This window comes from Salmo salar, chromosome ssa21 (assembly GCF_905237065.1).
Source record: "Salmo salar chromosome ssa21, Ssal_v3.1, whole genome shotgun sequence".
Classification (NCBI taxonomy): domain Eukaryota; kingdom Metazoa; phylum Chordata; class Actinopteri; order Salmoniformes; family Salmonidae; genus Salmo; species Salmo salar.
The window spans coordinates 33,081,423-33,108,708 of record NC_059462.1 but is presented as its reverse complement, the minus strand read 5'-3'; the positions used below and the strand labels follow the sequence as shown (position 1 = coordinate 33,108,708).

At 41.6% G+C, this 27,286-nt stretch overlaps 1 protein-coding gene and 1 long non-coding RNA gene across 2 annotated transcripts; both read right to left on the bottom strand.

Moving 5' to 3' along the window:
• Positions 1-3,639: 3,639 nt before the first annotated feature.
• Positions 3,640-7,210, bottom strand: LOC106582224 (uncharacterized). Its single transcript, XR_001323253.2, has 4 exons — positions 6,285-7,210; positions 5,545-5,792; positions 5,225-5,344; positions 3,640-4,615 (listed from the first exon to the last, which is right to left on the bottom strand). It is a non-coding gene; the product is annotated as an uncharacterized lncRNA (long non-coding RNA).
• A 657-nt stretch (positions 7,211-7,867) lies between these two features.
• Positions 7,868-10,479, bottom strand: LOC106582204 (5-hydroxytryptamine receptor 1F). Its single transcript, XM_014165045.2, has 2 exons — positions 9,915-10,479; positions 7,868-9,170 (listed from the first exon to the last, which is right to left on the bottom strand). Exons 1-2 carry the CDS (start codon positions 10,181-10,183, stop codon positions 8,300-8,302), a joined length of 1,140 nt encoding a protein of 379 aa, XP_014020520.1. The 5' UTR covers positions 10,184-10,479; the 3' UTR covers positions 7,868-8,299.
• Positions 10,480-27,286: the final 16,807 nt, after the last annotated feature.

Here is a 27,286-nt window from a genome sequence, read left to right as displayed (position 1 = left end):
TGTGTGAATGGTTCTCTGCTTTTTTGCAGGTCAATTCATTAACACTTCCATTGTTTGACATGTCCCTAATTTGAATTGCAAACAACCCCCATGGGTTAACAACAGTCCCCCACCCTTCCAATCGGCCAGTTACCCACTGACATGTAAAAGCGTATACATGCAAGAAAGCGGTAATATAAGGGGCTGTTTAAAAGGGGGCAATAAAAACATTGCCTTATATTTACAGGTAACATACCACATCTTCTGTCTGAAATAGGCATTACACATGTTAGGTTCTAAGTTCAGAGTAAATAACTCACGGATACTAGAAAAGCTTAACCAAGTTTAATTCTTCCCAAAGGGTCGACACAGCTGTATTCAGACAAAAAAAACATTTCTCACCATCACAAGTATACAGTTGAAGTCGGAGGTTTGCATACACCTTAGCCAAATACATTTAAACTCAGTTTTTCACAATTCCTGTCATTTAATCCGAGTAAAAATTCTCTGTCTTAAGTCAGTAAGGATCACCACTTTATTTTAAGAATGTGAAATGTCAGAATAGTAGAGAGAATGATTTATTTCAGATTTTATTTCTTTCATCACATTCCCAGTGGGTCAGAAGTTTACATACACTCAATTAGTATTTGGTAGCATTGCCTTTAAATTGTTTAACTTGGGTCAACATTTTGGGTAGCCTTCCACAAGCTTCCCACAATAACCTGGGTGAATTTTGGCCCATTCCTCCTGACAGAGCTGGTGTAACTGAGTCAGGTTTGTAGGCCTCCTTGCTCACACACGCTTTTTCTGTTCTGCCCACACATTTTCTACAGGATTAAGGTCAGGGCTTTGTGATGGCCACTCCAGTACCTTGACTTTGTTGTCCTTAAGCCATTTTGCACAACTTTGGAAGTATGCTTGAGGTCATTGTCCACTTGGAAGACCCATTTGCGACCAAGCTTAAACTTCCTGACTGATTTCTTGAGATGTTGCTTCAATATATCCGCATCATTTTCCTCCCTCATGATGCCATCTATTTTGTGAAGTGCACCAGTCCCTCCTGCATCAAAGCACCCCCACAACATGATGCTGCCACCCCCATGCTTCATGGTTGGGATGGTGTTCTTCGGCTTGCAAGCCTCCCCCTTTTTCCTCCAAACATAACGATGGTCATTATGGCCAAACAGTTCTATTTTTGTTTCATCAGACCAGAGGACATTTCTCCAAAAAGTACGATCTTTGTCCCCATGTGCAGTTGCAAACTGTAGTCTGGCTTTTTTATGGTGGTTTTGGAGCAGTGGCTTCTTCCTTGCCGAGTGGCCTTTCAGGTTATGTCGATATAGGACTCGTTTTACTGTGAATATAGATACTTTTTTACCTGTTTCCTCCAGCATCTTCACAAGGTCCTTTGCTGTTGTTCTGGGATTGATTTGCACTTTTCGCACCAAAGTACGTTGATCTCTAGGAGACAGAACGTGTCTCCTTCCTGAGCGGTATGACGGCTGCGTGGTCCCATGGGGTTTATACTTGCGTACTATTGTTTGTACAGGTGAACGTGGTACCTTCAGACGTTTGGAAATTGCTCCCAAGGATGAACCAGACTTGTGGAGGTCTACAATTTGTGTCTGATTTCTTTAGATTTCCCCATGATGTCAAGCAAAGAGGCACTGAGTTTGAAGGTAGGCCTTGAAATACGTCCACAGGTACACCTCCAATTGACTCAAATTATGTCAATTAGCCTATCAGAAGCTTCTAAAGCCATGACATCATTTTCTGGAATTTTCCAAGCAATTTAAAGGCACAGTCAACTTAGTGTATGTAAACTTCTGACCCACTGGAATTGTGATACAGTGAAATATAAGTGAAATAATCTGTCTATAAACAATTGTTGGAACAATTACCTGTGTCATGCACAATGTAGATGTCCTAACCAACTTGCCAAAACAATAGTTTGTTAACAAAAAATGTGTGGAGTGGTTGAAAAACGAGTTTTAATGACTCCAACCTAAGTGTATGTAGACTTCCTACTTCAACTGTATATACACTCCACTTTAGACACCCCTCCTTCTCTCCAATCCTTACAGCTTATGGTTTGACAGGAAGAGGGTAACAGGATAAAATAACCATTATTTCTCCCTTCAGGGGATCTGACCTAACCTCCTGACCTCAACCCCTCCTTCGCCTAATCCACAGATGATACGAGAGGACATCTATCGCACTCCCGTGACTCTCTCCCGTCCACCCAGCACATTCCCCAGCCACTCTGTCTTTATATAGATCTCACTCCTTTATATACTATGCGTCTGATCTAAAATGTCTTTAATATCTCAATGTTCAACGTTTAGCCTGAATCCAACACACATTTGAGATCAGTTAACAGCTCCGTTTAAAGCCTACTGGAGGTGACACTCTGAATGTGGCCCTGACAAACTGCTAGTCTAGACTCATATCTCTGCCCTTCACGTCTCTCTCTCTCGCTCTCTCTCCCTCCCTCCCTCTCTCTCTCCCACTCGTGTTGGTCTCATGTTTCATGAGCTGAAATAAACAATCCCAGAAATGTTCCATACGCATAAAAAGCTTATTTCTCTAAAATGTTGTGTACAAAGTGTTTACTTCCCTCTTACTGAGCATTTCCATCCACATGACAGGTGTGGCATATCAAGAAGCTGATTAAACAGCATGATCATTACACAGGTGCACCTTGTGCTGGGGACAATAAAAGGCCACTCTAAAATGTGCAGTTTTGTCACATAGCACAATGCCACAGATGCCTCAAGTTTTGATGAAGCGTGCAATTGGCATGCTGACTGCAGGAATGTCTACCAGAGCTGTTGCCAGAGAATGTAATGTTAATTTCAATACCGTAAGCCACCTCCAAAATCGTTTTAGAGAATTTGTCCGTATGTCCAACCAGCCTCCCAACCGCAGACCATGTGTAACCACACCAGCCCAGGACCTCCACATCTGGCTTCATCACATGCGGGATCGTCTGAGACCAGCCACCCGGACAGCTGATGAAACTGTGGGTTTTAACAACCAAAGAATTGCTGCACAAATTGTCAGAAACCGTCTCAGGGAAACTCATCTGCACGTTCGTCGTCCTCACCATGGTCTTGACCTGACTGCAGTTTTGGTGTCGTAATCGATTTCAGTGGGCAAATGCTCACCTTCGATGGCCACTGGCACACTGGAGAGGTGTTCGCGTCACGGATGAATCCTTGTTTCAACTGTACCGGGCAGATGGCATCGTGTGGGCGAGTGGTTTGCTGATGTTAACGTTGTGAACAGAGAGCCTCATGGTGGCAGTGGGGTTATGGTATGGGCAGGATAAGCCACGGACAACAAAGACAATTGCATTTTACCGCGACGAGATCCTGAGGCCCATTGTTGTGCCATTCATCTGCCGCAATCAACTCATGTTCCAACATAATAATGCACGGTCCCATGTTGCAAGTATCTGTACACAATTCCTGGAAGCAGAATAATGTCCCAGTTCTTCCATGGTCTGCATAATCACCAGACATGTCACCCATTGATGTTTGGGATGCTCTGGATTGATGTGTACGGCAGCGTGTTCCAGTTCCCGCCAATATCCAGAAACTTTGCACAGCCATTGAAGAGGAGTGGGACTACATTCCACAATTGAATGATTTCCTTACATGAATTGTAACGCAGTAAAATCTTTGAAATTGTTGCATGTTGCGTTTATATTTTGGTTCAGCGTATGTTTAGTGGACGTATAGTGACCCAGTAGGGGAAATAGATCTAACGATGCACTTAGCGGATCTAGGAGTGGTCTGAGCAGTTGGTAAATAACAAGAGCTGTCAAGTGCAACTTCAGAAACAAAGGATGAACTTAGCCTTAAGATGCTTTTGGGAAACTGGGCCACGGTTACGGAGAAGACATGTTTATGAGGCCTGTGTCACTGATGCTCTCCAGACACACAGCACTGTGCAGTCTGTGACTGGCTTGGCCAGGGGGGTGGGGGACTGGGCTGCAGGGTTACACCAGGGTACACCAGAAACCCCCTGACCCAAAGCCTGCCTGTCTCTCTCTCTCTGGTCCAAACCAATTTAGGGGTCTGGGTTTCCAGAAAACTTTGTAAGCAAATGTGGCGAGAGATTTTTTGGCTCTGATGCAGACAGTTTTTTTATTCGTTCAGAAATGTTTCTATAGTCAGTTAAAAGCTTTTAGGCCAGATACCGTTGTCTGACATGGTAACATCATTTCGAAGAAATATTCTTCCAATATGAACAAACCAATTTCATGTCAATTCAGACATAGAACTGAGCCAACCTGGCAGAGAGCTTGCACTGTGGGGTTTAGGTCTGGGTTGCTGCTATAAACTTGCTTACCAATGTATTTTTGAAAAGCATGATACAAATAAAAAGTGATTGGTTGGTTGATTGATTAATGGAAACCTGCACGGCTCCCCATAGAGAGCACAGTACTACAGTATGAGTTATATAGTCACACAAAAAACTGTATATTATAAACCTGTATTCATTCCCAAAAGAAAACCACAACACGGTGGGAGGGTCCTGGTCTTCAGGGGGCCGCTGGGGTCCTGCTGCTGGGTCGGAGCCCTGGATACCTCTTCACCAGACGCCGCAGAGTGGACGACAGAGCCACGGGCTGCATACACAGAAGCACACAAAGTCACAAATACAAATGCACCCACACACACAGTCAGTGGGAGACCGGCGTTGTAATTAAATCCACAGAGATTATGTTTCTGGCCTGTTCCTGGTTCAAACTCAACATGTTGCAGTAATACTACACCATGTGATTCCAGTTTAAACATCAAGCATGTCAAATAGCTGTCCTGACACTGCCTGACAAACACACACAGACACACGCACAGACACACACGTTTCAGTTCTGCGTTGCGTTGGATCCGGGATGGCATCTATGCTGGTTGTTGACTCACTGGGCTGGGCATGTTTTCATTGAGAACCAGACAGAGATGCTGGGGCCCATTCTATCCAGCAGGGTCTGAGCCTCTGTCAGTGAGATGTCTGTTCCCCAGCCACACACACAGCCTGTTCTAATGTACCCCACACTAATAAACCACATACTGGCAAGGCCAGCACAGGACACAGTCCAACACAAAGGATTTAATAAAATAATGTTGAAACTCAACTGGACGTTAAATCAAAGGCTTTATCACAGCTGGGAGGAGAATATGATCTTATGTTGTTTGTGGTGTTGTGTTGTGTTGTATTGTGTAGTGTTGTGTATTACCTGTGTGCTGTTGTCTCTCTCTCTCAGGCTCCAGTATATAAACTTGATCAGGGACAGGGTGACAGAGGGGTCTGATGATGCAGAGACCTGCTGCAGCTGCTCTACCAACGGAGGCAACACCTAGAGACAGGACAACACAATATCAACAAAACAATACAAACAACAAAACAATACAAACAACAAAACAATACAAACCTCAAAACAATACAAACCTCAAAACAGAGGATCAACACAAAGCCTGGGACATCATAACAGCATAAACACATGGCTAAACAACCAAAAACAACTGCCAACACCCCGGCCTAGTCCAGTCCTCCCACCTTAGAGCACCCGTCGAGAGAGACAGCTGGAGACGTGTGCTGCTGGGCTGTGCAGCGGTCTCTTGCTACTGGAGAAAATGCCTGTCCGTCTAGAACTCAGTCCAATAGCAATGCCAGCAGCCTGAGAGGGGCAGGGCTTACACTGCCATGCAGAATGAGACAACCAGAAACACTCATTGTCATCATCATCATCATCATCATCATTATGTATGGTTGGGGCAGTGGTATCCAAAATCGGGGCCGTGACCCTGCAGAGGGGAGACAAATTGTTTTCATTATGCTTTTTTTGGGACGGGGAACAAAAATGTTAGAGTACAGACTTAGGCCTATGGGACAATTTACAAACGTTTTTGAGAAAGATGTTTTTTCTTTTCATTTGATAAGAGATGAAAATGCTATGAATCGAAGGTTATTTGTTGATGTAAAAATCGAAATGTACACATTTTAAGGCGTATGGGCCAATTTACAAATGTTTTTGAGAAAGATAATTTCAATCATTTGTTTTCATTTCATGTTGATAAGGAGATGAAAATGCAACAAATTTAAGGTTATTTGTTGATGTAAAAATCTAAATATACAGATTTTAAGGTTGTGTTATTAGATTTGGGATGGGGTTGCAAAAACATTTTGGGGAAAGTCTGGGGTCCCTGCTGAAAAAGTTTGAATACCACTGTGTGGTTCTGACTATACTCACACACTGCACTTCAAGTGTGTGTGTGTGTGTGTGTGTGTGTGTGTACCTCCTCATGCTCTAGCGGTCTGTTTTCTGTCCTGGAGCTGGACCGACAACTGTTGCTAGCTCAAACGCTATGCCTGTAGTTGTTCGTAAATGTGCAGCATCTCCTGGTAGTACTTTCCCATCACTGAGGGGCAGGAGGAAGAGAGGACAGGGGATGACAGCTGCTGCCTCACCTCTCTCCCCCCTGGGTTGGTGACAGTCTGGAACAGCTCCGTTGTAACCTATCATCTTCCTAGTGGTGGTTCGTCTAGACCTGGGGGACTTCACCACTCTCTGCTGCTCAACATGTTAGTGTCTTCCACTGTAGAGACCTAGCGATCATATGCCAATAGTTAGCTTCATAGTTAGCTATAGCATGTTCAGTCACTGCATGTACGTGCAAAACCTAGTAGTATGTTCATATAACTAGATAGCTAGCTCGCTAGTTGCGCTTGTTCCCTTGGTAACGAGTGATCCTGCTAGCTAAATAATACAGCTAAGCAGGCAAACTAACCCGTTTCCTCTCCAGATATTTTATTTTCAGCCTCTAAATAGTAACGTCCACATGGCTCTCTGACGATTCGTTGCTCATCTTGAGGTTTCACACAGATGGATGGTTGTTCAACAAACTCCAAAACAAAATCACAGTCAACTTGTTAGTTTGAATTCTGTGCAGTTTTGATCAACCGGAATTGAAAATCTTCTTTCGTCCTGAGGAGGGCGCCATTACAGAACCATTCTGAGACTGTGCCTGTGCTGTCTGTGGGACGGTCACTGCTGTTGTAGCCTTCTGTGTTCAGTGCTGGGATGTATCTATCAACCTGTTCAACATGCTGTCGATTTATCAACTCACATGCATAGGCTACATTCAGATACTGTTAAGACCAGCTATCCCTTGCCTCAGAATGATGTAAAATTGTAATATTAGTTCCCCACACAGATGGTATTTAGCAGGTTAAAGGTGAGATATGATTCATACTGTATGAATCATAGAATACCTCATCTCTACCCTGCTATACTGTAGATACCATCTGGGTGTGGAGGTAGGAATCACAGTTTGATGGAATTGTACCTTCAGAGAGGAGGCACGTTCAATAAAACCATGCCATCCCCTCTTTCTAGTGTCATTGTATCACGTTCTCATTTTAAAACTATATCATTTTGTTATGAATTTAAAAAACAAATCTCCCTACATTTGCGTCACAAAAAATGCCATGTGGTCCTACAGTAAAGAAAATATGTGCTATTCTAAGTGTATGAGTGGGAGTAAAATAACGAGTTTTCCAGCACTTCCTGTGCACACTCATTATCCTGCTGTGCTTAGGAGTGTTCTGGAACAGAGCTCGCTGTGCTACGGGTGGAAAACTCTCTTACCTCCCTAATCAGCTATACAGCTATAGAGGTCTCTGTATTAAAGACCACAGAATATAAAGTACCCATGCCGCATATAAGATCAAAGTTGAACTGTATAAGTGGAATATGTACTGTAGTTTATTAACAACACTGACTATCATAATATCTTTAATCACTACTTTGGTAGGTTAAACAAAAACAATGGCCATAACAAATATTGTTTTGATATGTTTTATTTCAGAGCAGACTAGCTTGGGGAGGTTGATAGTTCTAGAACAGACAGAAACACCATAGTAAGCTTTTCTGAGTTGTATTCTGTTTCAGTCTGTTCATTTAAACATTGTCCTTTCAATGTCATGAAACACCATTCCGGCCACGTCAATAACCCATACAAACAAGAAGATGATGATTGCAGGGCTCTCCATAAATAGACTCTTATGGATCTGAGGTCCTCCTAACTTCCCTCCAGACCTCAGCAATGTGCCAGTCCCATTAGACTGACCTGGCTGGAGTGTCTCATAGTCTTGACATAGTCTTAAAGGCCATTTCCTCCGGTTAATAATTTAAAGTCTCTTGTCGATAGTCTCTGATCTCAGGCAATCAGATGCCATCCCGGGCCCAACACAACTGAACGCCGTGCACGTGTTTTTGTGTGTGTGTGCATGTGTGTCCTCTCCATCCGTGTCAGAGGCGATGCCTACACCTGACCAATCTCTGGAAGGCCTTCTTAAAGTCCTCATTGAAGATGGTGTAGATGAGAGGGTTGATGAGGGAGTTGAGGTACCCCAGCCAGGTGAGGAAGTCAGCCAGCTCCATGGAGGTGCTGCAGGAGCCACACGTGTTGACGATCACCTCCTTCAGGAAGAAAGGCAGCCAGCAGACCACGAAGGCCCCCAGTATCAGTCCTAACGTAGATGCAGCACGTCGCTCCCTGGTCCCTGAGATACGCTGCCGTCTCAACGAACACTCACGCTCCCGCCTCGACTCGCTGTGGGGACTCTTTACGGTAATGCGCACACGGTCTCCCTCTGTGGTGGGGTCTGAGTAGGACTTCTCCTGGAGGTTCAGGGTGTCGGGGCCCCCATCAGGGGGGCAGGAGGGGAGGGTGGTTCCGTTGACCATGGAGGAGTGTCGGCTGGCCCTGCTGGCCCCCCTGCTGGCCCCCCTGCGGAGGTACAGAGTCTGAGCTGCTCTGTAGATCTTGTAGTATAGGATGAGGATGAGGAGCAGGGGGATATAGAAGGCTCCCAGGGTGGAGTAGAGGGTAAAGGCGATGTGGTGGTGAGTTATCAGACACTGGTCCTCTTCTGGCTCCCCACCATGGTTCCTCCACAGGAGAGGGGGAAGGGATATGAGGATGGACAGAAACCATACCACGCCAACAGTGATCCCAGCTCGGAGGCCAGTGCGTTTGCGTGAATACTCCACGGCGTCAGTGATGGCCCGGTAGCGGTCTAGAGCGATGGCTGCCAGGTGGAGGATGGAACAGGTGCAGCAGGTGATGTCAACACTCAGCCACATGTAACACACGGCCTCTCCCATCTGCCAGCTCTCCCTGAGGATTCAGACAGAATAATGAGAGTGATTATGTTTGTTACTGAACTTCATTATTAAGTACTTTATTATTATGCTCACAAACTGTACACTGAGTGAACAAAACATTAAGAACACCTGCTCTTTCCATGACAGACTGGCCAGTTGAATCCAGGTAAAAGCTATGATCCCTTATTGATGTAATTTGTTAAATCCACTTCAATCAGTGTAGATGAAGGGGAAGAGACAGGTTACAGAAGGATTTTTAAGCCTTGAGATAATTGAGACATGTATTGTGTATGTGTGCCATTCAGAGGGTGAATGATCAAGACAAAAGAAGTAAGTACCTTTGAACGGGGGTATGGTAGCAGGTGCCAGGCGCACAGTTTGTGTCAAGAACTGCAACTCTGCTGGGTTTTTCACGCTCAGCAGTTTCCCATGTGTATCAAGAATGGTCCACCACCCAAAGAACATCCAGCCAACTTGACACAACTGTGGGAAGCATTGGAGCCAACATGGGCCAGCATCCCTGTGGAACGCTTTCAACACCTTATAGTGTCCATGCTCCAACGAATTGAGTGAGTTCTGAGGGCAAATGGGGGGTTGCAACTCAATATTAGGAAGGTGCTCTTAATGTTTTGTACACTCATTGTATACTTTGATAAAATAAGTATTTTAAACATAAATGGGCATCTGAAATGCTGTAAGACACTTTATACTGCAAGACAAATCAATCAATTGTGCAGTAATGAATCTATGTAATGACCTCTGTATGTAGAGGATGCTGAAGGGCATGACCAAGATGGCCACCAACAGGTCTGTCACTGCCAGAGAGCAGATCAGGTAGTTGGCCGGGTGATGCAACTTCCTGGTTACGATGATGGCTGTGATCACCAGGGAGTTGATGGCTGTTGTCATGACAGCGAGCAGGGACAGGGTGAAGGTGAGGAGGATCTTACTTGGGGGGATTATAGAAACCTCTTCACTCCCATCGCCCAGGGAGAAGATCCCCTCTGTACAGTTAGAGAAGTCCATGCTAGAGGGGAGGGGAGGGGAGGAGGATAAGGGTTTACACCAAGGCTAGGTGTATATAGATGAACGGTGCTTAAGAGTTCAAAACGTACTCACACTCAAACCATGAAGATAAGGACTTCAGAAAGACCAGACAGATGATGAATGAACCTTAATCCTCCATAGCTGTAAAAGCTGTGTGTACCTCTGTAAAGTGTGTTCATTGGTGTGTGACATTCAGCAGTAACCCTTGTATCAGTAGCTTCTGATCAGCAGGCTCTCTGGTCTCAACAATGATGTTACACACACACACACACACACCTGGAGAGAGAGAGACAAGAGAAAGAATCAACAATGAGAGTCCAGCCGCTGATTTCATAACCCCCACCCCCGAACCAACCACACACATACTCACCCTTGATGCAATCATTGATCAAAGCCATGACCCTCATCACATGCACGCACACGTGCAAACACACACGCGCATACACACGGTGCAATCACTGATCAAAGAGAGTACAATGTGTGTGTGTGTTTTGTGTATGTGTGCGCATTTGTCTGTCTGTGTGTGTGTGTGTGGATACTTGTCCCTGAAGACAGTATTTCTGTACTCTAGCTACAACTTCTTTAGAGTTTATCAATCAAGAAGTGAAACTAAGTGCCTTTAACAGCTTTCATAAGACATTGAAAGCACTCATCATGCTGATTTCCTTGTATTTCTACAGTTAGCTGTGAGAAGCCTGTTTCAAGGTGGACCAGTTGTCATAGCAACTATGACTTTATTTTTGTGAAGGATGGATTTGAAGAAACGCACAACTCAAGTTAGATAAACTCTCAGACATCATTAAATGCACACATACGCATGCACGAACACACACACCTAGACACACACCTACACACACAGCTGCATCACACATCAAAAACATTGCCTAGCTAAACATTGTCTCTTTCTCTCTCTACTTCATTCTCTCTCTCTCCCTCTCTCTCTACCTCTTTCTCTCTCTCTCTACCTCTCTCTCTCCCTCTACCTCACCTGCTGTCTCGACCACTGAATTTTGGGCTGTGAAAACCCAACTGATATTTACTCCTGAGGTGCTGACATGTTGCTCCCTCTACAACAACTGTGATGATTATTTGACACTGCTGGTCATCTATGAACATTTGAACATCTGAAGAAGGATTTGGCATTAATGGCCATGCACTCTTATAATCTCCACCCGGCACAGCCAGAAGAGGACTGGCCACCTTTCACAGCCTGGTTCCTCTTTAGGTTTCTTCCTAGGTTCCTGCCTTTCTAGAGAGTTTTTCCTAGTCACTGTGCTTCTACATCTGCATTGCTTGCTGTTTGGGGTTTTAGGTTGGGTTCTCTATAAGCACTCTGTGACATCTGCTGATGTACAAAATACAGTTGATTGATTGATTGATCTCTCCCAAACCTCTCTCCTGTCTATCAGCATATCACCTGTCTGTGAGTCTGTTCCTCCATAGTTTACTCAATATAGAACACTAACGTCAAGGAACAGTATGTACTGTACTGTAGTAATGCACTGTATTTAAGTATGTAGTGTTTCTTACCAGAGTGTTTCATTTAAAACCAACAGCTTCAGTGTGTTTGTGTGTGGGTGTTGATTGAAATGATAGGGACTGATACCTGATGCTGTGTAATTGGAATGCACCCATTTAAACGTCAATCTGTGGATCGAAGAGCTAGGACTGTGAGAGTAACGTGTCCCCCTGGAGATGCAAAGCTTAGCATGACTTATTTATCAAGCTGGAGGTAGAATCAGGGATTTCAACAGACCTGTTTCAGTTGAACTGGGATTTAAACAGCCCTGTTTCAGTTGAACTGGGATTTCAAAAGACCTGTTTCAGCCAAGGCTTGGAGTATGCAATAATGCATCAATCTTTAAAAAATGTCCCTCCCTCCCTCCGTCCCTCTGTCTACCTATCTGGGGATGTAATCTCCTTCTATAAAGTACTCTAGAGACAGAGCAGAGCAGACAGGACACCCAGCAGCAGTCTACTGGGGTGATACTGGGTGACACAAATATGGCATTTGATTATTCTTACTTCGATTGTCAAACACACACACACACACACTACATGACAAGCAGTAATTACTCTGTGTTGATTTGAGTATAATCAGAGGAATGAACTAATTTAGGATGGAGTGTATGTGTACAGTATGCGTGTGTGTGTGTGTGTGTATGTGTACAGTATGCGTGTGTGTGTGTGTGTGTGTGTGTGTGTGTGTGTGTGTGTGTGTGTGTGTGTGTGTGTGTGTGTGTGTGTGTGTGTGTGTGTGTATGTGTGTGTCATGCATACTTCCCCCTCTCAGCAGGATCACATCCTGCTAATTATTCACCTCACTGTATGATTGTGTAATGAGGCACCATGTATAAGAGGGCTGTATCAGGGTGAGAGACAGGGCCCTTTTTAAGGTTAGGGGGCTCTATTAGGATGAGAGTCAGGGCCTGTGGTGTATAATAAGGAGTCCCGAAGCAGTACTTGCAGATTAAAATAAAATCAGGTTTTATTCCCTATTCGGTCGAGAGCTTCAAGTTCCTTTGTTCCCAAATCACTAAGGACTTAAAATGGTCCACACACACGCGAAGTCGTGAAGAAGGCACAACATCGCCTCTTCCCCCTCAGGAGGTTGAAAAAGTTTGGTATGAGCCCTCAAATCCTCAAAAAGATCTACTGCTGCACCATTGAGAGCATCTTGACTGGATGCATCACTGCTAGGTATGGCAACAGCACCACCCTTTACCACTTGACACTACAGAGGGTGGTGCGGACAGCCCAGTACATCATTGGGGCCCAGCTCCCTGCCGTCACAAGTGATGTGAAAGGAAGGGCCGGAAAATCGTTAAAGACTCCAGCCACCCAAGCCATAGACTGTTCCCTCTGCATCCGCACGGCAAGCACGGCAAGTCTGACACCAACAGGCTCCTGAACAGTTTCTATCCCCAAGCCAAATGACTGCTAAATATCTAACAAAAATGGCTACATGGACTGAGTTGACCATTGTATTTATTTAAAATGTTGAACTGTCTCTATGCACACTCACAGGACTCTACACACTCACTGACACTCCAAGACACACATAACATCCACACACATTTATACTGACTCTACACACACGCATACACACTTATGTATAATCTTCCTTTACACTGCTGCCCCTCTGTTTTATCTTACTTTCTTATGTTCTTCTCATTTCTTATTTTAATTTCTTGTGTGTTTTTGTACTACCTTATGTAATTGTTAGTACTACATTGATATTGATTACTGCATTGTTGGATTTAGAGTTTGCAAGAAAAGTATTTGACTGTACTTGTGTAAGTGACATTACCTTGAAAACGTGGAACTATTGGTGGAGAGAGAGCCCATTTGCAGAGAGTGGCGCTCTCCACTACTGTGGTGCTGAACTCTGTGAGTGATTTCTTCAGGACGTTGAGGGCGCTCTCTGTGGTCCTGAAAATAGATTTTTTGGAATAGGCACATTATCTGGCTTACGGGTTAACATGATATTCTTCATGTAGTTACAACAGGGCCTGTCTAAGGTGGCTGTATTAGGGTGAGAGTCAGGGCCTGTCGAACAGTTGAGTGACTGTTTTAGTGCAGAATGACTCTGTTTCCTTCTCTGGAGACACAGCCTGTCCCACAGTGATGAATACAGCCATGGTAATAAAACATCGTAGCTCAACATACAGTACTGTAGCAATGAAGGTGTGTCCATACTGTCCCTGTCAGAGGACACTTCTCTCAAGGACTTGGCAAACGACCAGGGAAGAAAAAGGAGAAAAAGTTTCATATATATTTCCCTCTCAGCAGAATATACATAGGTCTGATGGAAAGATATACTATGCTCTGGTACTATCTCTCTCTCTCTCCTAAGGGTTAAGTGAGAGACACCACCATGTCTGTTCTATAACCACCGTCTGGCCCAGTGATTGATGTAAAGTATTGAGGTATTTCCTTCTGAAGCTGTGGATATTAAGAAAGAGACTTTAGAGCAGACGGCTAATTGCTGGTGTTCTGAAGGGAACCTCAGAGAGGCAGAAGATGGACCCTGTGATCTGTGTTAAGGGAATAAGACCCTGGGAGAGATCAGTGTTCACACCGCGTTGTTTCTGCCACAGGACCCTGGGAGTCATTTAGACTGAAACACATTAATAGTGAGACCATAGAGGTATCGTTGGGCCGGCTGGGTGCGTTTCACTAAAAACTCAACAGTAGATCCCAAGACAATGATATGTTGCTAAAACATTTCAATTTGACTGCAAGATCTTCCTCCAGCAGTCTTTATTTGTTTGAGTATGTAACCTGTCATGGTATTTTCTGTTCTCTCTTATTCACCTGACAGAAGACTCCCTTGACTGTTTCATCCTGCTTCCAGACTAATCATCAGTGTTTGTAAATAAGACGTCTGATGTCTGTCTGTGATAACTGGAACAGAGGGGGTTTGTACATAATACCATTACCCACTGGGCACGGATGGCAGTTCAATTTCTAGTTTGATTTACATTTGGTTGAGTTGTCAACTAACGTGAATTCGTCATGAAATCAACAAAAAAATGTACCATGTCATTGGATTTAGGTTAAACATTGGTTTCCCACGTTGATTCAAAGTCATCACAGATTTTTTGGATTGAAATGGCATGGAAACAATGTTGATTCAACCAGTTTTTCCCCAGTGGGTAGTTGCAGGATCAAAGCTACACACAAATGAGGCAGGAAACAGTCTCTCTCTCTCTCTCTCTCTCTCTCTCCTCTGTCTGACAGACAACAGGGTTTGACTGAGACAATGTGACTTTTAAAAACTCAATATCCTCACTGCCTCTAGGTTTGAGGATCACTCATCTGTACCCTTTACTATTAAAACCTAACTGCTAATGTCTGGATTTATGATGGATGAATGGCCCAAGGTCTGTCTCAGATCCCCCTCCCTCCTGCTTCCTCCTCCTCCTCAGTAATAACAGAAGAGACTACAGATTAACGGTTCTCTTCACCAGAGACAGGGAAGAGATTAATAATAATATCCTCTACAGGATCGGTGTCCCCCCCGCGGGACGGTTGAGCTAACGTATGCTAATGTGATTAGCATGAGGTTGTAAGAACATTTCTGAGAACATAGACATATCTGATATGGGCAGAAAGCTTAAATTCTTGTTAATCTAACTGCACTGTCCAATTTACAGTAGCTATTACAGTGAAATAATACCATGATATTGTTTGAGGAGAGTGCACAGTTATGAACTTGAAAATGTATTAATAAACAAATTAGGCACATTTGGGCTGTCTTGATACAACATTTTGAACAGAAATGCAATGGTTCATTGAATCAGTCTAAAACTTTGCACATACACTGCGTGGCCAAAATCTAGTTTGAGAAATATACCACAACATTCTTGCTCTGCTTTAGTGACCTGTTTGAAAGATTTTCATGGTTGTGCTTTTTCTTTTCTAGTGGCCAAAATCTAAATTGCGCCTAACCTGGAATATTACATTTTGGCCTTTCTCTTACATTTCAAAGATGGAACAAAAAAACAAAAACGCATGTTTTTTTCTTTGTATTATCTTTTACCAGATCTAATGTGTTATATTCTCCTACATTAATTTCACATTTCCACAAACTTCAAAGTGTTTCCTTTCAAATGGTATCAATAATATGCATATCCTTGCTTCAGGTACTGAGCTACAGGCAGTTAGATTTGGGTACATCATTTTAGGCGAAAATAGAAAAAAAGGGTCCGATCCTTATTTAAACTCTTAAAGTATGTCTACTCCCCAACCTATCTATTATAGTTTTGTGTTTTTATATTCGTTTTTATTTCTATTAGATTTTACATTTTTGTTAGGAATTCAGTTTAGTTTCAATTCGTTTTCAGACCTGATTTACTAGTTGTTGTTTTTTGTTTGAGTTATATAAACCATTTCTATTTCGTTTTTAAATGATTTAGTTTCAGTTTTAGTTTGAGTGTTAGGGACAGAAAGTAGCAGATTTATTTCCTGTTAACTACTGTAGTGATAGCTAATAATAGGGATGCACAAACTAGCCCTATTTGAAACATCACCATCTCCTGGCAGCATTTACCTGCCAGATTCAGAAGCTTGAAAACCCTATAAAAAAAAAACTTGAAAACCCCATTAGATTTTTTTCCCAAATAAAAACTCAAACATATAATTAATTATAGTTTTCATTTTAATTCGTTTTGGAATAAAATATATATATATATATATATATACTTATATACTGAAACTATATTTGACAGGTTTGTTAGTTATTTTATTTCAGTTTACGAAATTGTTTTTCCATGCTTCGTTCTAGTTTCAGTTTTCGTTTACTATAATAACCTTGTTTGGTAGAAGTTGCCCCAAGACCGACCCGACCCTCTAATGGTCCATCCGGGTAAGGGGGATTTTGTGCCCTACCCACTCTCCTTAGGGAATCATCATCACATTGTATAGGCCCTACATGTAAGATCCTGGCTGGCAAAGATGTCTGTTGAAGTTGCAATTTAGCTGACCAGCATAATCAATAGCAACTAGTCTGTCTACTACTGCTCTGAACGCTTGCTCTCATTAGAGAATGGGTCGAATAAATCATTAAATTAGAGACAAAGGCCAGGGGATGAAGAAGAAGAGGACAAAATATGAAGGGAAAGGGGAAGAGGGAAAACGGGGATGAGATAAAAGGGACAGTGAAGCTTCTCCTCTCCCTGCTAGTCAACTATAGTGACCATCTTATTAACAGACTGACAGGAAATCTACATAAATCATTATGGATTGGAAAAGATGCAGCAGCCTATCTTCATTAAATACACAATATATAGGGCAACGAGACAAGACAAGGGAAATCATTATTATTCAAACACTATAAAAAAAGGAGTAATTTCAATTAAACAAATGCTGTGGAAGGAAATGGGTCCAGCTGCAAACCATTCATTATGGTTCCAAGAAATAAAATCTACTTATTTGTTTGTTGCAAAATTGTTCACACCTGCAATTATTTCTAATCTACAATAGTATAAAAACAGACAGTGAATAAAACGTAGCATCTCCTCACCTGTGTTCTCAACCGCGATAAAGCTGTCGGTTAATCTGATGATCTGTTGAATAGTCACATCCTTCCGCTCATCTCCCGGTGTTTTGGTCCATGGCCACGGTTTGAGGGTTTGACCGGGGCAAATGAGGTGAGGAGGAGCTCAATTCCAACTAGCCACGCGAATACCCTCTTCTGTTACCGACTTCCATCCGAAATCCGACCCGTCCAAACAAGAATGCGCAATTGGGAGCGCGCACCTACAGTTAATCTAGTGCTGGTGCACTAGCGCTCAGGGAATGGATCTGTAGGTATCTGCGCGAAAAGGTGCCACAGGCTGTGCTTGTGCATGCAGGTCACCCGTGATACAAATCAGTACACTCTAAAAAATGCTGGGTCAATATATAGTACATTTCCAGTACTGGGCTATTTTGAAACAGCGCTGTTGGGTTATATGAATGATCAAACACATTAAGGTTACTTGATTTACCAAAAAATGTGGTTATTTTGACCAGTGGCGGTCAGTGCCGTTTAAGATGAGCGAGGTCAATATATATATTTTTACGAGCATGGCCTTATTTCTATTACAGCATATTGGATGACTGTCATTCATATTTCATTCACCCAGCTCAATGTAACATCAATACGTTTAGGCTACTACGTGATACTCAAATTTTCCCTTTACCCATCATGAGGTTGCTACTACCTAGTCTATGAATGAAAGTTTACAATGTGGGTGAACAGGTGAAGATACATTTTAGTAATGAAGGTAACAGACTATGACAAATTCAATACCGCCTTGCACACTCCTGCCTGCATCTAGCTGATCTAGGGTGTAATCATTAGTCCAACAGTTGCAAACGAGAGTTTCTATTGGACAAATTCAGGTATGTTTAGCCCTGTTTCATTCCGTTTGCTTCCGTTCAATAAACGTTTTTCAACAGAATTGGCAGAATGAATACACCCCTGATCACAGGCAAACAGTTCACTTTTGTAACAGCCAGATAAAAAAGCATGATCCCTTTGATCGTTGTATTCCTTTTCGCATCTACGCGCTCTCCTCTCACCTTTTCCCTTCGCTTGTGGACATCAGTGCACAACACAACAGCTTTCTGTGACCAGGCAAAAAAAAACTTTACACGCCAAACCTTCATATGATAACCGCTACACACAGCCTATGTTGTCACCATATTAACATCATAGTCAACAGAGGTACTAGAACTAACATGTTAGTAAATCCACTACAATCACGCAGTACAGTGTATAGTCAGTAGCAAGAAGTTTAGCAGTTACACCGGCGGGTCCCAGTGGCAATAAATGAATAAAACCAAAAGCTTACCTTGACTTGGAAGAGTTCCAGTGTTGGATAGCCATAGCCAGCTAGCTAACATTGCATCCCTCTCTGTTTGAGTAGTCTAAACTAGCTGGCTGCATTTGCTAGTTAAGTAGTCTAGGTGAAAGTAAAAAACAAAAATTAAATCTCTCTCTCTCTTGGTTCTCCTTCATTTTTTAAGAAATTAATTTGTTCAAAACTATTCAACTATTATCTTTTGCTCTCTTTGAGTCAATTACTCACCATATTTTATGCACCGCAGTGCTAGCCAGCTATAGCTTATGCTTTCAGTACTAGCTTAATTTTCTGATCCTTTGATTGGGTGGAAAACATGTCAGTTCATGCTGCAAGTGCTCTGATAGGTTGGAGGACGTCCTGTGGAAGTGGTCATAATTACTTTGTAAGTCTATGGAAGGGTGTGAGAACCACGCGCTTCCTAGGTTTTGTATTGAAGTCAATGTACCCAGAGGACAGACACTAGCTGTCCCCTGGCTACACCAGGGTGCTACCCTACAGAACGCTGTTGAGGCTACTGTAGACCATCATTGCAAAACAGTGTATTTTAATCAATTATTTGGTGACGTGAATATATCTAGTAGTTTTATCTAAACACAATAACTTTTTTTAGTGTTTCACTATTTTTATGAAATTCACTGAGGAGGATGGTCCTCCCCTTCCTTCTCTGAGGAACCTCCACTGATTTTACATTTTAGTCATTTAGCAGACGCTCTTTACCAGAGCGACTTACAGTAGTGAATGCATCCATTTCATCTCATTTCATGCATTTTTTTTTTTTGTACTGGCCCCCCGTGGGAATGGAACCCACAACCCTGGCTTTGCACACACCATGCTGGCGTTGCAAACACCATGCTCCATGTTCCATGCTCTACCAACTGAGCCACAGGGAAGGCCATTTTGACCCAGCTTGCTTGTAACTTTTTTTGCTGGGTTATTGTTATTCATGTATTTTTGACCCAGCAGTTAACGTTATTTCTTACTTTATGTTTGGGTTATTTTTTCCCCCATTCTCGCTATTACAGAATCCGTTCATTTTCTAACGTTACAAATATGTCTAACAATATCAATCAATGTTACAATGTTACTACAGTTGATGAAATTCTTAAAATTACATATGGCCAATTATGACCAATTGTAGATAAAATACCAAATGTTTATTTTCATATATTAATTTCAGCTACAAAATGAAGTAATGCAAAAGAAACACATAAGCAATACACAAATAAACACAAACATTACAAACACAATCCATCATTTGAAAATCACAGCAGCCCTATCAATTAAAGCTGAGGAAATGGGCTGAAGAAAAGGAACCACTTTACCCTCTACACCCCCAACCCCTACCAGGTATCAATTTTCAATAGGAATTTGTGTAAAACAACAAGGTAACATAATGTCTTTTGCTCCAGAGCCTGCCCATTCATGATGGTGAATGCTCCAGAGAGTCAGAACTAAGGTTTCGGGTCTCTTGTTCTTTTGGTCACCTGGTAGAGATATTCAGCCATATTGCTTCCAGCCTGGGGATTAGAGAATATGACTATAAAATGTTGAACAATAATCAAGACACTCATCACACTCAAGCCCGCGCTCACAAGCACACACACACAAATTGTGGCCTTTCCTAATACTCAGCGCAAACTATACTCATATACAGTCTATTGCTGTGTGCAGGACGATAATCTGCATTGAGTTGAGTCCAGCCACTTTGTGTGCAGTTTACAGCAGCGGTGGGAAGAGTACTGAAATAGCCTACTCAAGTAGAAGTACTGTTTTTCAATTACATTTTACCCCAGTAGATGTAAAATGATTGACTTTGAAAAAAGGTACTTGGAAAAGCTACTCAATTATAGTAACGAGAGTATTTGTATTTATTTACTTCCCACCTCTGGTTTACAGTATTACATATGAAATAGTATTCAATATTCCACATGTATACTTACGCTACATTATGACTTTCGGGCCTCATCAATGCTTGGGTGGGCAGTCTACTTTCCAACTCATTACACTGGTGGTGGGAAAAACCCTCTCAGGATCATGTCGTTTTTAGTACCTGGGGGACAAAGACATTGCTTTTAGGGGACAGACAAAATGGATAAACCTGGATGAACATTTGAGAAACAACTTTCATTTCAATATGTAGCTACCTGCATTCGGTATATTGGTGGTGGGAGAAGCACTCTCAGGACCATGCACCCTCTAGTATTCTTTCAATGGGGGACAAAGACATAACATACATTTTTATTTTTAACCTTTATTTAACTAGGCAAATCAGTTAAGAACAAATTCTTATTTACAATGACGGCCTACCCCGGCCAAACCCTAACCCAGACAACGCTGGACCAATTGTGCACCTATGGGACTCCCAATCACTGCCGGTTGTGATACAGCCTGGAATCGAACCAGGGTCTGTAGTGACGCCTCTAGCACTGGGATGCAGTGCCTTACATGCTGACCACACCACTCACGTTGCAATAAAAATGCAAACATAGATGTTATTCAATTATTACACCCACACTGCTCGAGTGCGCCAACGAGCATCTGCGTTGCCAAGTGCTAAAATAGAAGTCAGTTCTATTTGTGACCCTGAACAAGTCCTGCCTCTCCCATCTCCTCATTGGTTTATAGAAGCAGATACCCACGTGCCATCTCCTCATTGGTTATACCCACGTGGGTGATTGAAATATGAACTGAGTTCGGTCGGTCGTCGTGGTAACTATAAAAGTTAGATGCTAATCACCATATAAAGACCAAAGAAGAAAAAGCCTGGAAGGAGGAGAGATGGCTAGAAACAATTCAGTCGACCGTTTTATGTGTGGATTAATTGTCGGAGTAGAGGACCTTGTGCATTTCAGGTAAAATAACAACTCAACGTTTATATCCCAGGACAAATTAGCTAGCAACAGCAAGCTAGCTAAATAGGACAACTTAGCTAGTAACTGCAAGCTAGCTAGCTAAATTGCCATAAATGTTTAATGTTTTTCGACCTGTCCCCAAATTAATATAATTGGTTCAGAGTTTGTTTTGATATTTCAACTTGACTGTCGTGATCGCGTTTGGTGTGAGGGGCCAAAATCAATTTGCGCATGATGGCGCGCGGCCGGTTTGTGTACGGTGTTAGGCCACATTAACACAATTTAAGTAGAAAGTCAAAATGGATAGTTTAAAGTGGAACTGACAGCATTTTAGCAACATGAAATCTTATAAAAAATCTGTTCATATACAAACCCCAGGAAGAATATGATACTTTTTATTTGTTATTGTAGTTTGGTCAGGATGTGGCAGGGGGTGTTTGTTTTATGTGGTTCGGGGTTTGTTGGGATATGTACTTATGTAAGAGGGGTGTTTGTTTTATGTGTTCCGGGGTTTTTGGTCTATGTTCTTGTTAGTTTATTTCTATGTTAGTTCTAGTCTTTCTATGTCTATGTTAATTAATGGGGTTGACCTTCAGTTGGAAGCAGCTGCTCCTCGTTGCTTCTAATTGAAGGTCTTTTTTAAGAGGGGTGTTTTTGTAATGGGATTTGTGGGTAGTTGTCTCCTGTTTAGTGTCTGAGCACCTGATAGGACTGTTAGTGTTGTTAGTTTGTTTTGTATACGTGATTTGTTTGTTTTTCCTTCTTCACATTAAAAAGAAGATGAGTATACACGTTCCCGCTGCGTTTTGGTCTGATCCTTATGACAACCGTTACACTGATAATATTTTTTGGACTACCAAGAAATGTATTGGTGAATTATATTAATCATATATTGAACTGCATCCATCTATTCTGCCAACGCCTCGTCATGGAATGTTGAGTCAAATATAACCTCTTTTTAAAACCTCTTATGAAGTTGGTTTTGTAGCATAAACTGGGAATTTATTATTTTTTACTGATATGATTGTCTGTTTCATATCTGCAAAGTAGTTAAAATGCGGTCAGTTCCACTTTAAAATTGGATGAACAATTGAGACACTACTTTCATTTCAATATAACGTTAAAGTAACGGTCTGCATCCAGACTAGCTCACTAACTCAGAAACAATTAGGCTATAAAAACATACAGTGACTGAACCACAATAAAAGCATGCGTTATAAGCTTGCCAACTAGCTATGGACTTGTTTACGTGCTGCTGTGTGGGTTGTTGCTAACGGTACTTTGCGACCTGCCAACTTTACGTTTTTTTCTTTCTAAATTTACTTTCAAAAATTTTAATAACCGTGTTATTTTACATTTTTTCCCCTTCCCCTCACCCCTCACCTTGGAAAATTCAACCGGTTCTCCCCATTAAGCAATGAGTCGGAGTCAGAGGCCGAGCCTTCTCAGGTCTCTCCTCCACCCGTTATGGGGTCTGAGCCGCCAAAGCCTCCCACCATTAGCTCTGACAAATTGAAAATGGGAGTCATTGGCGACTCCATTACCCGCAGTATTAGATTTAAAAACAATCATCCAGCGATCATACACTGTTTACCACGGGGCAGGGCTACCGACGTTAAGGCTAATCTGAAGATGGTGCTGGCTAAAGCTAAAACTGGCGAGTGTAGAGAGTATAGGGAAATTGTTATCCACGTCAGAACCAACGATGTTCGGATGAAACAGTCAGAGGTCACCAAGCACAACATAGCTTCAGCGTGTAAATCAGCTAGAAAGATGTGTCGGCATCGCGAGTAATTGTCTCTGGCCCCCTTCCAGTTAGGGGGAGTGATGCACTCTACAGCAGTCTCACAACTGAATCGCTGGCTGAAAACTGTTTTCTGCCCCTCCCAAAAGATAGAATTTGTAGATAATTGGCCCTCTTTCTGGGACTCACTCACAAACAGGACCAAACCTGGCCTGCTGAGGAGTGACGGACTCCATCCTAGCTGGAGGGGTGCTCTCATTTTATCTATGAACATAGACAGGGCTCTAACTCCTCAAGCTCCACAATGAAATAGGGTGCAGGCAGGTGTTAGCCAGCCTGCCAGCTTAGTGGAGTCTGCCACTAGCACAGTCAGTGTAGTCAGCTCAGCTATCGCCAATGAGACCGTGTCTGTGCCTCGATCTAGGTTGGGCAAAACTAAACATGGGGATGTTCGCCTTAATAATCTCACCGCAATAAAGACCTACATTCCTGTCATTATTGAAAGAGATTGTGATATCTCACATCTCAAAATAGGGCTACTTAATGTTAGATCCCTCACTTTTTTTAATATAATGTAGAATAATCTGTATACATACAAGAAGTATACAAATAGACAATGATAACATATGTTAGGGGGTACAACAAATGACAGATTATACAAAGACCTTAAAAGAAACACTCATATTGATTGTTTTAACAGCTTTCTTATTAGAAGAATGTTGAATGGTCTTAATGTACTGCTCAAATTCCTTCTAGAAATCACGGAAGTGTGGATTTTTATTAGTGAATTTACCTTTATGAATATGAAATTTTCCCATTAGCACAATTAGATTTATGCGGTAAAAAAAAATGTCTTTATCTTTATTATTGTTAAGAAACCCAGCAGCACATTCTCCCATAACAAATAAAAGTCATCAAGAATATTAACAATTATAAAACTGTGAATATCTTTCCATAATTGTTTTACATGTAGACAATGCCAAAATAAATGCGAAACTGTTTCTGGATGCTCAACACAAAATGTACAGTCAATGTTAATGTCTTTTTTGAGTTTCTTCAGGTAATACTTATGGATCATTCTGAAAGAGACCTCTTTGACCTTGTTAACAAGCAGGTATTTGTATAGTAATAACCAGACCTCTTTGACCTTGTTAACAAGCAGGTATTTGTATAGTAATAACCAGACCTCTTTGACCTTGTTAACAAGCAGGTATTTGTATAGTAATAACCAGACTTTTTTCCAACAGATATTAGTGACCAATGTATTCCAGTAAATTGTGACATAAGGAATGGATACAATATCCCTTTGAAATAAAGCACGTATAGATCTGTTGTTCTGAGGGTGCAAGGAGAAAGACATTTTCCCTATTGGAGAGTCAACTGGATTAAGCGAGGATAGGTCAAGAAGGTGATGTCTGGCTACACCTCTAAATAACATGAGAGTTCCAGATGGAATAGCATCAAATACTATGGCGAACTCTCTAGGTGTTGCAGGGATATTGTAACGAGAGAAAAATTCCTCATAATTGAGTAACAATCCTTCTGCATTAAAAAGTTGACTCACCAGCAGGATATGATTATTGAACCAGTTCTTAAAAAATAAAGATTTGATTCTATACAAAATGTCCTTATTGTTCCAAATGAAATACCTATGCAGGGAAAAATTATGTTTATATATTAACGACTACGCTTAGAATACTTGTCTATGAAAAGCAGATCATTTTTCAGGAATCTTATCAATGTTATAGTTACAAAGTAACATAAAATTGAGGCCACCAAAACGTGAGAAAATATGAGGGATGAAATTCCAAATTGAAGTTGGATTCTTTAAGAAACGTTTAGCCAATTTATCTTAAAAATATTATTCAAAGTAGGAAAATCTAAAAAATTGAGACGACCATATTCATATGAGTTCATAACGACAGATTTCCTAATATAATGTGTACAATTTTTCCAGATGAAGTTGAAAAGCACCTGGTCAACCACTTTACCTATTTTGTTGTCAAGATATAGGGACTGGGCTGCATAAGTAAGTCTGGCGATACCTTCAGCTTTAGAAAGCAATACTCGACCTTTCAAGGATAAATCCCTCTGCAACCAATGGTTCAACTTCTTTTTGTTTTTTTCAATAATAGGTATAAAATTTAATGAGCATCTTTCCTGTTGATCCTTAGATATGGTAATCCCAAGGTATGTTACTTTTTCCTTGACTGGAATATTGCATATAGAGGGTATCACATGGTCTTTAACAGCAAACAATTCACACTTATTAAGGTTTAGGCAAAGATGCTTTGGAAAATATATTTATCACATCGATTCCTCTAGGGATCTGGTCAGCATCTTTCAAAAAGAGGGTTGTGTCATCTGCAAGCTGACTTATGATAATATCTCTGTCAGCAATAGAGATCCCTTTTATATCACTGGATTTAACAGAACTTATAAGAAGTTGGGTTGAAGCAGGAAGAGGTGAGGTGCAATTGGGCAACCTGCCTAATTCCTATTTTCAAATCAAATCTAGGAGAAGTGCCATGCTTTAATTTAATTGAACTGTTCTAAAATTCAGCAGATATCCCATCAGTCCCAGGAGACGTATTATTTTGAAGGTGTTCAATACAATAAATGATCTCTTCAACTATAATAGGGTCATCACACTGTTCTCTCTCAGCCTCCCCAATTGATTTCACATCCCCCAGAGAGTCAAAAAATAGAGTTGAGGAAACCTCACAATACTTAGAACTATATACAGTTGAAGTCGAAAGTTTACATAGACCTTAGCCAAATACATTTACATTAATCCAAGTAAAAATTCCCTGTCTTAGGTCAGTTAGGATCACCACTTTATTTTAAGAATGTGAAATGTCAGAATAATAGTAGAGAGAATGATTTATTTCAGCTTTCATTTCTTTCATCACATTCCCAGTGGGTCAGAAGTTTACATGCACTCAATTAGTATTTGGTAGCATTGCCTTTAAATTATTTAACTTGGGTCAAACGTTTAGGGTAGCCTTCCACAAGCTTCCCACAATAAGTTGGGTGAATTTTGGCCCATTCCTCCTGACAGAGCTGGTATAACTGAGTCAGGTTTGTAGGCCTCCTTGCTCGCACATGCTTTTTCAGTTCTGCCCACAAATGTTCTATAGGATTGATGTCATGGCTTTGTGATGGCCACTCCAAAACCTTGACTTTGTTGTCCTTAAGCCATTTTCCACAACTTTGGAAGTATGCTTGAGGTCATTGTCCATTTGGAAGACCCATTTGTGACCAAGCTTTAACTTCCTGACTGATGTCTTGAGATGTTGCTTCAATATATCCACATAATTTTCCAATGCACCAGTTCCTCCTGCAGCAAAGCACCCCCACAACATGATGCTGCCACCCCCGTGCTTCACAGTTGGGATGGTGTTCTTCGGATTGCAAGCATCCCCCTTTTTCCTCCAAACATAACGATGGTCATTATGGCCAAACAGTTCTATTTTTGTTTCATCAGACCAGAGGACATTTCTCCAAAAAGTATGATCTTTGTCCCCATGTGCAGTTGCAAACCGTAGTGTGGCTTTTTTATGGCAGTTTTGGAGCAGTGGCTTCTTCCTTGCTGAGCGGTCTTTCAGGTTATGTCGATATTAGACTCATTTTATTGTGGATATAGATACTTTTGTACCTGTTTCCTACAGCATCTTCACAAGGTCCTTTGCTGCTTCTAAAGCCATGACATCATTTTCTGGAATTTTCCAAGCCGTTTAAAGGCACAGTCAACTTAGTGTATGTAAACTTCTGACCCACTGGAATTGTGATACGGTGAATTATAAGTGAAATAATCTGTCTGTAAACAATTCTTGGAAAGATTACTTGTGTCATTCACAAGTCCTAACTGACTTGCCAAAACGGTAGTTTGTTAACAAGAAATTTCTCTGGAGTGGTTGAAAAATGAGTTTTAATGACTTCAACCTAAGTGTATGTAAACTTCCTACTTCAACTGTAAATTCCTATAGAAGTTGCAAATAAAGTTAGAGATTAATGTGGGATCATCTGTGATGAGACCATTAATATTTAATTGTATTATTTTTAGTGGTATTTTTCTAACCTGAAAAGATAAGATGGATTTTGTTCACCCTCCTCTAGCCACTTCTTCCTA